At 40.7% G+C, this 16,129-nt stretch overlaps 5 protein-coding genes across 5 annotated transcripts in view; 3 read left to right on the top strand and 2 right to left on the bottom strand.

The window, feature by feature from the left end:
* The window catches only part of LOC125010993 (zinc finger protein 569-like), a 19,541-nt gene extending 17,558 nt beyond the window's left edge, over window positions 1-1,983 (bottom strand). The window contains exons 1-2 of the mRNA XM_047589977.1: window positions 1,605-1,983; window positions 44-1,119 (exon numbers count right to left, since the gene is read on the bottom strand). Of these exons, the coding sequence (XP_047445933.1) occupies window positions 47-1,119; window positions 1,605-1,776 (1,245 nt within the window). The 5' untranslated portion in view covers window positions 1,777-1,983 and the 3' untranslated portion in view covers window positions 44-46. The remainder of the gene's footprint in view (window positions 1-43; window positions 1,120-1,604) is intronic.
* Window positions 1,984-2,129: 146 nt separating this feature from the next.
* LOC125011009 (zinc finger protein ZFP2-like) lies at window positions 2,130-3,932 on the top strand. Its single transcript, XM_047589999.1, has 2 exons — window positions 2,130-2,698; window positions 2,914-3,932. The coding sequence occupies exons 1-2, from the start codon at window positions 2,527-2,529 to the stop codon at window positions 3,738-3,740; spliced, it is 999 nt and encodes a 332-aa protein (XP_047445955.1). The 5' UTR covers window positions 2,130-2,526; the 3' UTR covers window positions 3,741-3,932.
* A 2,132-nt stretch (window positions 3,933-6,064) lies between these two features.
* LOC125010963 (zinc finger protein 260-like) lies at window positions 6,065-8,142 on the bottom strand. Its single transcript, XM_047589934.1, has 2 exons — window positions 7,873-8,142; window positions 6,065-7,530 (listed from the first exon to the last, which is right to left on the bottom strand). Exons 1-2 carry the CDS (start codon window positions 8,042-8,044, stop codon window positions 6,224-6,226), a joined length of 1,479 nt encoding a protein of 492 aa, XP_047445890.1. The 5' UTR covers window positions 8,045-8,142; the 3' UTR covers window positions 6,065-6,223.
* A 958-nt stretch (window positions 8,143-9,100) lies between these two features.
* Window positions 9,101-12,612, top strand: LOC125010943 (zinc finger protein OZF-like). Its single transcript, XM_047589906.1, has 2 exons — window positions 9,101-9,358; window positions 10,464-12,612. Exons 1-2 carry the CDS (start codon window positions 9,196-9,198, stop codon window positions 11,957-11,959), a joined length of 1,659 nt encoding a protein of 552 aa, XP_047445862.1. The 5' UTR covers window positions 9,101-9,195; the 3' UTR covers window positions 11,960-12,612.
* A 144-nt stretch (window positions 12,613-12,756) lies between these two features.
* Window positions 12,757-14,266, top strand: LOC125010603 (uncharacterized protein DDB_G0290301-like). The gene is made up of 2 exons (XM_047589356.1): window positions 12,757-13,131; window positions 13,992-14,266. Exons 1-2 carry the CDS (start codon window positions 12,969-12,971, stop codon window positions 14,264-14,266), a joined length of 438 nt encoding a protein of 145 aa, XP_047445312.1. The 5' UTR covers window positions 12,757-12,968.
* The last annotated feature ends 1,863 nt before the right edge of the window (window positions 14,267-16,129 follow it).

Here is a 16,129-nt window from a genome sequence, read left to right as displayed (position 1 = left end):
ATGCTTTTCAAGCTCAGCTTCCCAGACATTGTTTCCCACAGAAATTTCAGGATGATAACTTCCCACCTCTGTGAGTCCTCATGTGCCGTGTTAAATTATTACTTTGATTGAAGGTCTTTCCACATGTGTGACAACGATATGGCTTCTCACCCGTATGAGTCCTTATGTGCTTATTCAAAGAACCACTTTGATTAAAACGTTTCCCGCATGCTTTGCAAGGGAACGGTTTCTCACCTGTGTGAATCCTCATGTGCAGAGTCAAAGGATAATTCTGACTGAAACGTTTCCCACATGTCTCACAAGAGAATGGCTTATCATCTGAGTGGATTATCATATGATCTCGAACTGATGACCAGTTCATAAATGTTTTATCACATACTTTACAAAAGTACGGCCTCTCATCTGCGTGAGTCCTCAAGTATTTCTTTAAGTTATTACTTTGAGTGAAGGTCTTACCACATGTATCAGAACCACATGGCGTCTCACCTGTATGACAATCATTATATTGACTGAAATGTTTACCACATGCTTTGCGACCATATGGCTTTTCGCCTGTGTGAATCCTGGTGTGTAAAATCAAACTGCTACTCTGCGTGAAACGTTTACCACATGTGTTGCAATGGTAAGGTGTCTCACCTGTGTGAAATCGGTAATGTCTCTTCATTAAATGCATGTACTTAAAGACTTTTCCACAGACATCACATGTTACAGACTTTTTACCTGTGTTAGTACCGCACTGACTCTCTGACACAGGAGAGTTGTCTACATTGCTAGTGTGACTTGCGTCTCTGTGACGTCTCTCCTTTGGATCCAGCTCTGCATTTGTTGTTGATCCTGAGTCTACATGCTTGCTTCCTATGTGATCTGGGGAACCAGTCTCCTGGTTCAGTATAAGATGTCCTTCCTGCTGAATACTGCAGAGTTCCTCCTGTTCTTCTTTAATCTGTGGAGGTTCTGGTTCCTCCTGTTCCTCTTTTATCTGTGGAGGTTCTGGTTCCTCCTGTTCCTCTTTTATCTGTGGAGGTTCAGGTTCCTCCAAACTGGAATTCCTCTCCTGGTTACAGAGCTGCTGGTCAGTGGGAACCTCCTCCTCTGTGCAGACATGTTGCTGTGGTAGGTCTGGAGGGACAAAGAGACACAGCAAAATGATGTGATGACAGGAAAACCCATTGGAACAAATACATTCTAGTTTAATTAGAGATTGGCATATATTGGCCCAATGTCTGTGTGTGTATACATATACACACATACACATAATATATAATTTTTACAGAGAATATTCACAGACAGAAGCATCGCAGGCAGCCCTGTGCTGCTGGAGAAGCTGCTGACCCCTGCTGTCCATACACTGCCCCTCCTCCATTAGTAGAATGCATGCACATGGAAGCTGCACCTGTTTATTTTGTATGCATAACAGCATCAAATACTTTCAGTTCAGTAATTCCATCTCCGGTTTACAGCATATCCATGTGGCGTTGGCTGTGCTAGTTAGCCTCTTAGCATGTTATCAACCTTCTAGCTGGGTCTCTGTCCTCTGTGTTTTCTCCAAACTGCGTGTTTCCATTCATTAGTTAGTTCATTCAGATCATTCTAGTTCTACTCACCTATTCTGTGTAACTTTATCTCTGGTTTCCAGGCGATATCCAGCCGCCTGCGATGACGATCGATCTCTTCCTCGTACTGAACGACAGTTTTTTCAAATAGTCCGAATATTTCTTCAGCAGCAGCAGTTAGTCGCTCGATGATCAATGTTTTCAAACTCTCGCCTCCAGACATTGTTACTTCAACAGCTCAAATATTTATCTGGGACACGAAGACACGACACAGCCTTATTCCAGCTTAGTCCACAAACATAAAAACACAACAACACTACTCACGAGTTTGGAAAAGAAAGGAAAAAAAAAACACTTCCGACTGGTGTCCCACTATAAAGTTCCGTCAGAGAAGGAGAGTCATCATTGTGTTCCGCTGCGTTGTTAAATCTCACTTCGGATCATATCATCAGTTTTCCTGCATTCTAAATTCCCTAAAGACAAACAACCACTTATTATTTAATTGTTTAATTTAATATCTATACATACATTTTTTTTGTTTCATATTTAAAGTGATAAATTAATTCGAACATTTCTCCGTCACTGAAACCAGTTTAAGACCAGTTTATTTTGAGAAGTGGTTTTGCCTTACACACCAGTATTCACACAGGTGAGAAGCCATATCCCTGCAAAGCAAGTGGGAAACGTTTCAGTTGAGAGGCTGTACATTTGTGATACATGTGGTAAAACCTTCACTCAAAATATTGATTGAACAAGGCACATGAAGACTCACATAGGTGACAAGTTGTCACCTGTGTGTATGTGTGTGTGTGTTCCTCTGACGGAACTTTATAGTGAGACAAGAGGCGGAAGTGGTTTGCTTTTTAAAACCCGTTAGTGGCGTGGTTGTGTTTCTGCGTGTGTGGACTGAGCTGTAAGACATTTGTGTCGTGTCTTCGTATGCCTAAAAAAAATTTGAGCTGTTGAAGTAACAATGTCTTCAGCTGAGAGTTTGAGAGAGTTGATCATCGAGCGACTAACTGCTGCTGCTGAAGAAATATTCGGACTCTTTGAAAGAACTGTCGTCCAGTACGAGGAAGAGATCGATCGTCAGCGCAGACTGCTGGATATCACCTGGAAACCTGAGATAAAGTTACACAGAATAGGTGAGTAGAACCAGAATGATCTGGATGAAGTAATGAATGGAGACAAACAGTATGAAGAAGACACAGAGGAAAGAGACTCAGCTAGAAGGTTGATAACACGCTAAGAGGCTAACTAACACAGCCAATGCTACATGGATTTAAAGTAAAACATATCTGCTCAGATGTGTTTTCCTGTCATCACATTACCTTTATGTTGTGTCTCTTTGTCCCTTCAGACCTCCCACAGCAACATGTTTATACAGAGGAGGAGGTTCTCACTGAGGAGCAGCTCTATAACCAGGAGAGGAAATCCAGTCTGGACCAGGTAGAACCAGAACCTCCACAGATTAATGAGGAACAGAAGAAACTCTGTAGCATTCAGCAGGAAGAACATCTTGTATTGAACCAGGAGACCGATTCCTCGATGGAGACTCCTTCTGATGAGGAAAGTGAGCACAGTGAACCAGAACCAAACAGTGATCATCTCCTCTCTTACAACTCTCCTGTAGCTGAGAGGCCAGATCAGTATGGAAGGAAACGTGTAGACTCAGGATCAACCAGAAATTCAGAGCTGAATCCAAAGAAGAGACATCACAGAGACACAAGTCACAGAAACAATGTCGACAGCTCTTCCATGTCAGAGAGTGAGAGTGATACTGACTGTGGAAAAACCTTTAAGTACAAGCATTTAATGGAGAGACGGTACCGATTTCACCCATCTCAGACGCCTTATCATTGTAACACATGTGGTAAAAGTTTCACACAGCGTAGCAGCTTGATTTTACACACCAGGATTCACACAGGTGAGAAACCATATCCTTGCAAAACATGTGGGAAACGTTTCACTCAAAATAGTGATTTGACTGTGCACGTGAGGACTCACACAGGTGAGAAGCCATATCCTTGCAAATCATGTGGGAAACGTTTCAGTCACACTGGTGCTTTGAATAAGCACGTGAGGACTCATACAGGTGAGAAGCCGTATGATTGTAACACATGTGGAAAATCCTTCAATCAAAGTAATAATTTCAAGAGACACATGAGGATTCACACAGGTGAATAGTCCCTCTGCCTGGGACGATCATCTAATTTGGATTTGGAGAGGACCACTTTAGGGACCAACTTAGTTTGTTCACCTAAAGTTTGCAGGAGACAAAACAACAGTGACTTTACCGCATGTCAAACTCAGTGAGGTTGGTTTATGAAATTTGTTTTTAATCAGACTGCACATTCAATTGGAGGCTGATAAACTGCGGTGGATATGTGGTAATCTTCCAAAAACAAAGATCTAGTTTTACAGGAAGAGACTATTTTTCTCATTGTGAAGTCAAACTGAAGTAGTGGTGATCAGTGAAGTTCTTTTTGGTGTATTGTAAACACTAAAAACACTGCTTCCTGTCGACTGGAGTCTTCTTATTTTTTTTCCCTGATGTTTCAATATGTTCTGGATGTCATCAAATTTTTGCACTTCCCAATTTTACAGGTGACACAGACCAAGAGGAATTATTCCAGGACTTAATTTTAGTTTTCTCACCAACATTTTTTCCCCCACAGTTGGGAAATAAATTGTTGACAGAGGGTATTTGAAATACATGTCTGGAACTGCGACACTCGGTTTTAAGTGACTTGAAACAAACTGTTTATGTGATTGTAAATATGTGATTTTCCAAATAAACATGAATAAAGTGATAATTTTTTCTGCTCTTCTGTATGTATATCTTTTACTTTGAAGTTGAAGTACTTTTACTCTGTTGTGAATAGTTATAGAGTAAGAAATGAAATAAATCCATTTCACTAAAATCAATTCCAGCAATTCCCCTTTGATGGTATTTAAAGAATTGAAGTCTATCCGTTGGCAGGTGTGTTGAGTTCTTCCTAATTATTTTTAGCGATAGTTTTCCCATTTGGGGATTGACTTAACTTTAATGTGTGACACAGAACCCATCCAAATGAGCTTGACCTGAAATTTCCAGCAGTTCCAGCATCTTGTGCTGTTATTCAATTTACATATAGAAGAGACTCTCAGGAGGTGTCAGTAACGGCAACACCTCCCTAAGAAACTCATTTAAAGTTAGGCAAAGACATTCTATGGAATTTTTATTACAGTGTCATTGAGAGCCTCACCACCTTGTCATTAACCTGCTGTTTCGCATTGCTCTGGTCCGGTTTTGGTTGTATTCACATTGCATTTTTTGACAAGTGGACCAACATTGTAAACAAACCCAGTGTGTCCTGTAGCTGCCCAGTCACTGGATAAAAATGATTGGCGGGATCTTTGGCGAAATTTTTTTCACTTTAAGCCGACACTGAGTCTGAGTCCAGGTAAAGCCTGCCTTGCACATTCTGTTGGCAATTTGGCCGTGGACATAGGCATTTTTGTGCATCAAGCAGCTGACATATGCTCTCCTCCGACCATATATCGAAGAGGCAGTGCTCTCTTCCATGCCCCACTTTGACCCACGGCTCATTCTTTGTATAAAATACGAATGAATGAATGAATGAAACAACCGATCACTACATTTTTTGTAACCTTTTTGTTCCTGGTATACCAGTTAGCAATGATTGCACTTTTTTTTTCTTGTTTTTGCAGATGAAACTGTCCCTTATTTTTCCTTTGGTCACGTGCGCGAATGGATTATATTAAGTTCGTTCGCTTACGTTGATGTTGCATTTGGTTCGGAAAAGGTTCGGATTGCATTCACGGGACAAACGAAGCGGAGCAGGGTTCGTTACGGACTCTGGTGCGGACCAAACAAGTGAACTGAGTCACTGCAGAGGTGGTCTCGGCTCACTTGTTTGGTCCGCACCAGAGTCCACTGATTTGTATTCACACCTACCCAAAAAGTCCGGACCAGAGAAAGGGTCCGTTTCAAGCGGACTAAATACGCCCTTATTCTGTAGTTCGTCTGTATTATCTACTGCATACAGGTAAAGATTGACTTGATGTGTTGTAGTTCTGCCCTTTGACCAGTAGAGGGTAAATGCCCTGTTAAACGGGATCAACTCAAGATGAAGTAAACCGTCACAAGTGTTTCAGTTAAATCAACAATATTGCTCATTATTAATAATGAAAATATTACATACGTATTCGTGTAGTTTTGGATAGCTAAGTTTTTATTAGAATTTTCTTAAAAAAAATATATGTAGAAAAATGTGATGAAATTAAAAACATCAAAGTATAGGTCAGAAAAAAGAGAAGATGCCAGTTGACAGGAAGCAGTGTTTTTAGTACTAATAATGACAAAACAAATTATGATCAACTGTGTGTTCCAAAATTCAATTCTTTGCCATTACAACACAATCTGGTTGTTTTTATCATCTCCTTGTCCTGTGGCTCCTGATTGTGTGGTACTCTCCAAATCCTGTTGTAAACTTAGATGTAACCTTCCATCTGTTCACTGTCCAGGTTTGATATTAGAATAATATCTGATATTATTTGATATCAGAATAATTGCATTAGATCTTTGCATCAAAAATGACAAACAACAAATTCTGAAAAGATTATTTCAATCTCCACTTCCCAGAGACTTTCTCCCTACAGAAACTTCAGGATAACTTCCCCCCTCTGTGAGTCCTCATGTGCTTTGTTAAAAGAGTATTTCGATTGAAGGTTTTACCACATGTGTCACAAAAATACGGTTTTTCACCTGTGTGAATCCTCATGTGCCGAGTTAAATGAGTATTTCGACTGAAGATTTTACCACAGGTGTCACAACCGTAGGGCTTCTCACCTGTGTGAGTCTTCCTGTGTTTCTTAAAATTACTTCGTTCAGTAAAGGTTTTACCACATATGTCACAACTGTGCGGCCTCTCACCTGTGTGCGTTCTTCTGTGCTTCGTTAAATGACTACTTTCAGAAAAGGTTTTACCACATATGTCACAATTGTATGGCTTCTCACCTGTGTGAATCCTCATGTGTTTGTGTAAATTACCGCATCGATTAAAGGTTTTACCGCATAAGTCACAACCGTACTTCTTCTCACCTGTGTGAGTTGTTATGTGCTCAGTTAAACTATATCTTTGCCTGAAGGTTTTCCCACATGTGTCACAACAGTACGGATATTCACTTGTGTGAGTCCTGGTGTGTAAAATCAAATTACTCCTGTACGTGAAACTTTTACCACATGTGTTGCAATGATGAGGTGTCTTATTTGTGCCTGTATGAAATCTGTAACGTCTTTTCATTGTAGACTTGCTCTTAACGGCTTTTCCAGAAATGTCACGTGTTACAGACTTTCGACTTGTATTAGTATCACACTGACTCTCTGACATGGGAGAGTTGTCTACATTTTTACTTTGACTTGTGTCTCTGGGACGTCTCTTCTTTGGATTTAGCTCTGGATTTCTATTTCCTTCCTGATCTGGGCTCTCAGATACAGGAGAATTGTGAGAGAGGAGCTGGTCACTATTTGATTCTGGTTCACTTTCCTCATCAGTAGGAGTCTCTATGAAGGAATCAGTCTCCTGCTTCGGTACACGATGTTCTTCTTTGTGACTGCAGTAGAGTTCCACCTGTTCCTCTTTAATCTGCGGAGGTTCTGGTTCCTCCTCTTCCTCTTTAATCTGCGGAGGTTCTGGTTCCTCGTGTTCCTCTTTTAACTGTGGGAGCTCTGGTTCCTCCTCTTCCTCTTTAATCTGTGGAGGTTCTGGTTCCTCGTGTTCCTCTTTCAACTGAGGGGGCTGTGGTTCCTCCTGTTCCTCTTTAATTTGTGGGGGTCCTGGTTCCTCCTGTTGCTCTTTAATCTCTGGAGGTTCTGGTTCCTCCTGGTCCAGACTAGAGTTCCTCTCCTGGTTACTGACCTGTTGCTCAGTGAGAACCTCCTCCTCCGTACAGACATGTTGTTGTGGGAGGTCTGAAGGAACAAAGAGACACAGCCTAAAGGTTACTGATGTGATGACAGGAATAACCAAGAGACAAGAAAGAGGATTCTGTGTTATAACTGTAAATTGAACTGACGAACATTTAAATGTTACGCATGGAAGAAGTCGGCTTTCAAGCCTCTACAATATATGATGTCAGAAGTGAAGGAGGAAGAAGAAGAGTGAAGGATTTTAATGGGAGTAACGTGTTTACATGCACTTAAGTTTTCCTGTTATAATCCGATTGAGGCAATAATTCGTTTTTTCACGTGCATGTAAACGGATTGACTGGCGAAGGTAGGTGGGTGGGTTCAGATCATTCTAGTTCTACTCACCTATTCTATGTAACTTTATCTCTGGTTTCCAGGTGATATCCAGCAGTCTGCGACGACGATCGATCTCTCCCTCGGACTGGACGACAGTTCTTTCCAAGTGTCCGAATATTTCTTCAGGAAAAACAGTTAGTGGCTCGATGATCAACTCTGTCAAGCTCTCAGTTAAAGACATTGTTACTTTAACAGCTAGTCTATTTATTTGGGACACGACAACACAACACAATCACCTTCCAGCTCAGTCCACACACGCTTTTCAAAAAAACAAACCATTTCCTCTTGGTGTCACACTAGGTCCGTCAGAGTAATAGCGTCAACATTGTGTTCCGCTACATTTTAAAATCTCACTTTGGGCCATATCATCAATTTTCCGCAGGAATATTAACGGTAAATTCCACGAAATCAAACAAACAAGCAAAGTCGACCACCCCCAGGTCTGTTTGATCTTCAGGCGGACTGCAGCATAGTGGCTCTGTTAAATCCTTAAGGTGTCTGGGCAACGGGGTGATGGTCATGGCGTGCAGTGGTTCTTGGCCTTTTGGCCGATGCAGTAGAAGTCATTATTGTTTGTGTCATATCTGCATATATTTGGCGGAGTGGGACTAAAGGAAATAATATCCATCTCCTCATTTATGTTTTGTTTTGTGAGTGTTTTTATTCATGAAAAAAGACTCCAGTGTTAAATATGTTGGACCATGGGTAGTAACATAGTACAATGTTAATCATTTCTGTGTCCTGCACATGTCACACACACACACGTGTATAATCATATTTTGACTCTTTTGATGAGTTAAGAATACCAGCCTCTCACATGTGTTTTCGTGTGGCGTCCTTACTGATGAAAAAGCAATTTTACTAATTTCCAAAGTTATTTGTCGTCCATGCTGAGCATCTTATGTTCCAAATGGAGGTATTTCAGGGTGACAGTTAAGGAGTAAATCAGCAGAAAATGAACTGCTTTGAAGAATACATTTGGATTTAATACAGAAAAAAAAGAAGTGGTCTTCTTAAACCTAAATATGAAGCAAAAAACAATGTCATCAATTAACATAATATATACTTTAAGATAAAACCATTTGTTGATTTATTTATTTATTTTTATCTTTTGGGAATTTAAAGATTAAATTCCTGAAGGAAATTGACGATATGATCCTAAGTGAGATTTTAAAACGTAGCGGAACAAATTGTTGACTCTACCCTGGCGGACCTTTAATCTGGGACACGTCGCAGAAGTGGTTGGTTTTTTGTTTTTTAAAAAAAACCCGTTAGTAGTGTTGTTGTGCTTCTCTGTGTGTGGTGATAAATATTTCAGCTGTTGAAGTAACAATGTCTTCAGCTGAGAGTTTTATCATTGAGTCAGTAACTGCTGCTCCTGAAGAAATATTCGGATCCTCTGAAAGAACTGTCGTCCGGTCCGAGGATGAGATCGATCGTCAGCACAGACTGCTGGATATCACCTGGAAACCCGAGATAAAGTTACACAAAATAGGCGAGTAGAACAGTCTGAATGAACTAACGAGTGAATGGAAACACATAATCTAGATCGCTCTGTAGCAACGCCACCCCAACACTAGACGGCGCTGTGTCTTTACTGCCAGTCTGGTTAATGTTTGCTTCACTTTTAACATTTTTAACTTGAAAATATTACAAACATGAGTCATACAAACATCTGTATCTTCAAACCTCCTCCTCTCCCTTTGATTGAGCATCACCAGGAATGGATGGCTGTGCCACGCCTGAATTCCCAAATTTCTGTAATTTTCTTGCTCATCTTTTGCACTTAAAAATGTTGTTTCTGTTTGGCATTTTTTTTCTCAACTGATGGGAAAATGATCTTTGCTGCTTTGAACATCAGCCCAGACGTGTGTGGTTTTATCTCTAAATGCCCAATAGGGCTGAATTTCTTTTGGTACATGACTTTTTTACCTTTTTTTTATCTGGCCACCTCTTAATGTAATGTAAACAGATTCAATAACTGGATTTCAGGGTCCTCCGCTGTTGCTCCCTTGAACTTGTGTAGTTTTCTCTTCATTCTTCTTGTTGGGGAATGCTCAATTCAGTGCATAATGCATTTCCTTTCCTGGCAATATGTGACTCTAAGGCTGTATCTTTGCAACCTAAGCAGCATCTCTCAAGTCTCATGGGAACTTGGTGCAAAGGTTTTTGGAGATATTCTCAGCCGCATGTGTCACTCTCAACTTGAATGTATTTTCCATACACATACTGATGGATTTTCTCACTGTCTGCGACAAGCTTGCAGCTCAACCCACCAGGCACATGGACTGTTTTCTCTCCTGTCCTCAGGCGCTTCAGACACAGATACAAACTCGTGGTGGTTGAAACTCCGCTGTCATGCTTCTTCTTCCTTCTCCTCCTGACATCATACCTCTAAGGCTCACAAACCCAATACATTACAGTGGGAACAAATGTGTCTGACTGTAAAGCGCTTTGAGTACAAATAGGTAGAAAGACACGATATGAAAAAAAGATCATTTGCCATTTACAGCTAACGCTACATGGATTTAAAGTAGAACATATTAGCTCAGATGTGTTTTCCTTAGTAACTTTTATGCTGTGTCTTTTTGTCCTTCCAGACCTCCCACAGCAACATGTCTGTACAATGGAGGAGGTTTTCACTGAGGAGGAGCTCTGTAATCAGGAGAGGAAGTCCATTCTGGTCCAGGAGGAACCACAACCTCCACGGATTAAAGAGGAACAAGAGGAACCAGAATCTCCATGGATTAAAGAGGAACAGGAGGAACCAGAATCTCCATGGATTAAAGAGGAACAGGAGGAACCGGGACCACCACAGTTGAAAGAGGAACAGGAGGAACCAGAAACTCCACAGATTAAAGAGGAGCAGGAGGAACCAGAACCTCCACAGATTAAAGAGGAACAGGGGGAATTCTGCAGCATTCATTATGAAGAACATCTTGTACTGAAGCAGGAGACTGATTCCTTGATGGAGACTCCTACAGATGAGGAAAGTGAGCACAGTGAACCAGAACCAAACAGTAACATGTTCCTCTCTTACAACTGTGAATCCAAACAGCTGAATACAAACAGGAGACACCACAGAGAATCATGTCACAGTAACAATGTGGACAACTCTCTCATGTCAGAGAGTTGGTGTGACACTGACACAGATAAAAAGTCTATAATATGTGATGTCTGCGGAAAAGTTTTCAAGAAAAAGTCTGTAATGAAGAGACATTACAGACTCCACACAGATGAGACACCTCATCATTGCAAGAACTGTTGTAAAAGTTTCACAAAGAGAAGTGATTTGATTTCGCATATCAGTATTCACACGGGTGAGAAGCCATATCCTTGCAAGTCATGTGGGAAATGCTTCAGTCAAAAAAGGGATTTGAATAAGCACATGAGGACTCACACAGGTGAGAAGCCGTATGGTTGTAACACATGTGGTAAGACCTTCATTGAAAGTACTTATTTAACAAGGCACATGAGGACGCATTCCGGTGAGAAGCCATATGTTTGTGACACATGTGGTAAAACCTTCACTCAGAGTAATCATTTATCATACCACATGAGTACTCACACAGGTGAGAAGCTGTTCTCTTGCAAGACATGTGGGAAACAGTTCAGTCGGAATAGTGTTTTGACTAAGCACATGATGACTCACACAGGCGAGAAGCCATACTGTTGTGACACATGTGGTAAAACCTTTACTCAAAGTAAATATTTGTTGAACCACATGAGGACTCACACGGGTGAGAAGCCGTTCTCTTGCGAGACATGTGGGAAATGTTTTAGTCAAAATAGTGCTTTGCCTCGGCACATGAGAACTCACACAGGTGAGAAGCCGTACAGTTGTGACACATGTGGTAAAACCTTCACTCTAGGTACTACTTTAACAAAGCACATGAGGAGTCATACAGGTGAAAAGCCATTCTCTTGCAAGACATGCGGAAATCGTTTCAGTCAAAATAGTGCTTTGACTATCCACATGAGGACTCACACAGGTGAGAAGCCGTACAGCTGTGACACATGTGGTAAAACTTTCACTCAAGGTTCTGCTTTAACGAAGCACATGAGGACTCACACAAGTGAGATGTTGTCGTCCTGACAACTGATCACTTATTTTCGGAGGTAAGTTGAAAGAGTAGATCCTGGTTAATGAGAAAACATATTCCTACAGAATCCTAGCTCTTAAGAGAGCTTGTAAGTTGAGATCTGTTAGGAGTAGGGAGATTTTTCATGCGATTTTTTTCACATAAAGTATATTCACATAATCACAGATATTGATGAACCTGAGCAATTTTACCATTTTATTGCAACAATTACCAGCATGCTAAATGAATGGAAGGAAATAAATATAACTATCAGCATGTAAATATTGTGCAAGTGTGTCTGAGTTTATATACAACAATAAGTACATTTACAGTGGCATGGTGGTGAGCTTTATGTGTTCATGAAGGGACCTTGGCACTGTACAACACTGTATGGATGAGAATTTGTCCCATAGCAGTGAAGGAAACACCTTGTGGAAAGCTGAGCTGAAATCCACAAACAGCTCATCAGACAAGTGCTTCAAGGTGGATGGAGACAGCGTCTGATTCAGTGACTAAGAGAAACAACATCCATCTCCTCATTATCTTTTGTGTATGTTTTGACTCTAGTATTAGTGTTAAATATGTTGGAAAAATGGGTCATAACATATTTTTAATCCTTTGTGTGCTGCACATATGGCACGTCATTTTTTATTTTGACTGTTTTCTTCTCACATGTGCTTCAGGTATAAAATGTTAAGATAAATCCATTTGTTGATTTTTGTTTCATCTTCGGGGGATCTAGAGTTCATGATTCCTGCAGGAAATTGTCGATATGACCCGAAGTGAGATGTAAAAATGTAGCGGAACATAATGTCAACTCCCCTCCTCTGACGGAACTTTATAGCCGGACACCAGGCGGAAGTGTTTTCTTCTTCTTCTTCTTTTTTAATAAAACTCATTTTTAAAAAAAAAAAAAAAAAAAAAATCCCGTGAGTGGTAGGGTTGCGTTTCTTTGTGTTTGTACTGAGCTTGAAGACAGTTGTGTCGTGTCGTCAGATAAATTTTTGAGCTGTTGCAGTAACAATGTTTTCAAATGGGAATTTCTCAGAGTCGATCATCAAGCCAATAACTGCTGCTCCCGAACAAATATTTGAGAAAACTGTCGTCCAGTCCGAGGAAGACGTCGATCATCAGGGCAAACTGCTGGATATCACCTGGAAACCGGAGATGAAGTTACACAAAACAGGTCAGTAGAAGTAGAATGGTCTGAAGAACTAACTAATGAATGGAAACACACAGTATGTAGAAGACACAGTGGACTCAGTTGGAAGTGTTTGTGTGTCTTATATTGAAGAGGCGCGACTTCTTTTATACGCAACTTTTAAATGTTACCTGGTGCTTCATATGGTGCGTCCTTTTTGTACTCGGAAGTCGTATTGTCTTCTCAGAAGATCGTAGACTCCTCACTACCTCCGAGTTGAGTTTCTAAGATGGCCGCAGGCAGTATTTTAGATAGGCTGAATGTAACGTTTGTGCTAACAATGGCTAGAAACAATAGCCTGGTAAGACCAAAACAATGCGTGATTAATATTGTATATGTATATCCTGTAATAACTATCCATCTAGCGTAAAGTAATTTTGCCTCTTGAACCAATGTCAGAACCTCTTACTGATAGGTACAACTGATACGTAGGACGGTACAACCATACACATTTTAGAATAAGTGTATTCTCATCAAACTGTGTGCAACCCAATTGTTTTCCCGACTTTTTGTAAATGTAGCCTTCAGCTGCTCGTCTGCTCAACTTACAGCCATAACAGAGGATTTTATTTCTTCTCCTAGTACTACATCATACACATGCGTACCTCCAAGGCTCACAAGCCTATAGATTACAGTTTGAACGAATGGGTAGATATTTTTCTGACTGTAAAGCACTTTGAGTACAAATGGGTAGAAAGCTGTTACTGAGTCAGATACTATATGAATAAAAAGTTCATTTCCCATTTACAGTCGGTACTTGGATTTAAACTAGAACATATTTGCTCTGATGTGTTTTCCTGTCATCACACGAGTATCCCTTAGGCTGTGTCTCTTTGTTCCTTCAGACCTCCCACAGCAACATGTCTGCATGAAGGAGGAGGTTCTCACTGAGCAGCAGCTCTGTAGCCAGGAGAGGAACTCTAGTTTGGACCAGGAGGAACAAGAACCTCCACAGATTAAAGAGGAACAGGAGGATCTACAGCCCCCACAGTTGAAAGAGGAATATGAGGAACCAGAATTTATACAGATTAAGAGGAACAGGAAGAACCAGGACCTGTACAGATTAAAGAGGAACATAAGGAACTCTGCAACCGTCATTGGGAAGAGCATTTTATACTGAAACAGGAGACTGATTCCTTGGTCGAGACTCATACTGATGAGGAAAGTGAGTACAGTGAACCAGAACCAAACAGTGACCAATTCTTCTCTCGCAACTCTCTTTTAGCGGAGAGTCCAGATCAAGAGGAGCTGAATCCAAAGAAGAGCCGTCACAGTAACAATGTAGGCAGCTCTCCCATGTCAGAGAGTCAGTGTGATACTGACACAAAGTACATGACATGTGACGTATGTGGAAAAGCCTTTAAGAACATTTATATACTGACGAGACATTACAGAGTCCACACTGGTGAGACACTGAATCCTTACAATACATGTGGTAAAAGTTTAATGAAGGGAAGTGATTTGATTTTGCTCAACAGTATTCACTCAGATGGGAACCCATATTCCTGTGAAACATGTGGGAAAAGTTTCAATCACAATAGGGATTTGACTACACACATGAGGACTCACACAGGTGAGAAGCTGTACAGTTGTAACTTATGTGATAAAACCTTTGCTCGATGTACGTATTTAGCTAAACACAAGAGGAATCACACAGGAGAGAAGCCTTTCTCATGCAAGACATGTGGGAAATGTTTTCATGAAAACTGTGAGTTGGCTAAGCACATGAGGACTCACACAGGTGAGAAGCCATACGGTTGTGACACTTGTGGTAAAACCTTCACTCAAAGAAGTATTTTAACAGACCACATGAGGACTCACACAGGTGAGAAGCCATTCTCTTGCAAGATATGTGGGAGACATTTTCGTCAAAATATTGCTTTGACTAGTCACATGAGGACTCACACAGGCGAGAAGCCATACAGTTGTGACACATGTGGTAAGACCTTCATTCAAAGGAATCATTTATTGAATCACATGAGGATTCACACAGGTGAGAAGCCGTTCTCTTGCAAAATATGTGGGAAACGTTTTGGTCAAAATACTGTTTTGACAAAGCACATGAGGATTCACACAGATGAGAAGCCATACTGTTGTGACATGTGTGGTAAAGCCTTCAATCAAAGAGGTGCTTTAACGGACCACATAAGGACTCACACAGGTGAGAAGCCGTCCTCTTGCAAGACATGTGGGAAATGTTTCTATAAAAATAGTATTTTGGCTCGGCACATGATGACTCACACAGGTGAGAAGCCGTATGGTTGTGAGACATGTGGTAAAAGGTTCGCTGTAAGTACTACTTTAACAACACACATGAGGATTCACACAGGTGAGAAGCCATTTTCTTGCAAGACATGTGGGAAATGTTTCCATCAAAATATTACTTTGACTCGGCACATGAGGACTCACACAGGTGAGAAGCCGTATGCTTGTGGCACATGTGGTAAAGCCTTCGCTGTAAGATGCAATTTAAAGAATCACATGAAGACTCACACACGTAAAAAGCTGTCATCCTGACAATTGATCTAATTCTTTTCGAAGATGTTGATATAAGGTTTGGATTTCAGATACATTCTGGACAAACATGGGGTAATTTCCTCAAGATTCTTAGTGCCGAGAGCTGCCCCTAGTGGCCAAAATCTAACAACAGTCTTAGAACCTTGATGTTTCAACAGTTTCCCCCGAAAATTAAGAGTACATCCTGGTAAATACAAAGGGTATTCGTAAAGAATCTTGGCTCTTAAGAGAGCTTGTAAGGTGAGATCTGATTAGAGCACTTGGCTCTAAGAGGCAGGAGAGATATTCTCCTAACACTGAATGACAGTGAGTTAAAAGCAATAGGATTGCGCAGGAATCTGGCCTGTTAGAAATCACAGACATTGATGAAAACTGTGCCTTTTTTACTGTTTTAGTACAAAAATTGCCAGCATGCTAAATGAATGTAAGCAAATAAATATAACTATTAGCAAGTGATTATTGTGCA

Source organism: Mugil cephalus, chromosome 7 (genome assembly GCF_022458985.1).
Source record: "Mugil cephalus isolate CIBA_MC_2020 chromosome 7, CIBA_Mcephalus_1.1, whole genome shotgun sequence".
NCBI lineage: Eukaryota > Metazoa > Chordata > Actinopteri > Mugiliformes > Mugilidae > Mugil > Mugil cephalus.
The sequence above is the reverse complement of the archived record's forward strand: the minus strand, read 5'-3'. Positions and strand labels throughout refer to the sequence as shown.

Bases quoted from the DNA above. Each gene is read 5' to 3' on its own strand.
- LOC125011009 (XM_047589999.1), top strand. From the start codon at position 2,527: ATGTCTTCAGCTGAGAGTTTGAGAGAGTTGATCATCGAGCGACTAACT. The intron at 2,699-2,913 runs GTGAGTAGAACC...TTGTCCCTTCAG, and splicing joins GATAAAGTTACACAGAATAG to ACCTCCCACAGCAACATGTT.
- LOC125010963 (XM_047589934.1), bottom strand. From the start codon at position 8,044: ATGTCTTTAACTGAGAGCTTGACAGAGTTGATCATCGAGCCACTAACT. The intron at 7,531-7,872 runs GTGAGTAGAACT...TTGTTCCTTCAG, and splicing joins GATAAAGTTACATAGAATAG to ACCTCCCACAACAACATGTC.
- LOC125010943 (XM_047589906.1), top strand. From the start codon at position 9,196: ATGTCTTCAGCTGAGAGTTTTATCATTGAGTCAGTAACTGCTGCTCCT. The intron at 9,359-10,463 runs GCGAGTAGAACA...TTGTCCTTCCAG, and splicing joins GATAAAGTTACACAAAATAG to ACCTCCCACAGCAACATGTC.
- LOC125010603 (XM_047589356.1), top strand. From the start codon at position 12,969: ATGTTTTCAAATGGGAATTTCTCAGAGTCGATCATCAAGCCAATAACT. The intron at 13,132-13,991 runs GTCAGTAGAAGT...TTGTTCCTTCAG, and splicing joins GATGAAGTTACACAAAACAG to ACCTCCCACAGCAACATGTC.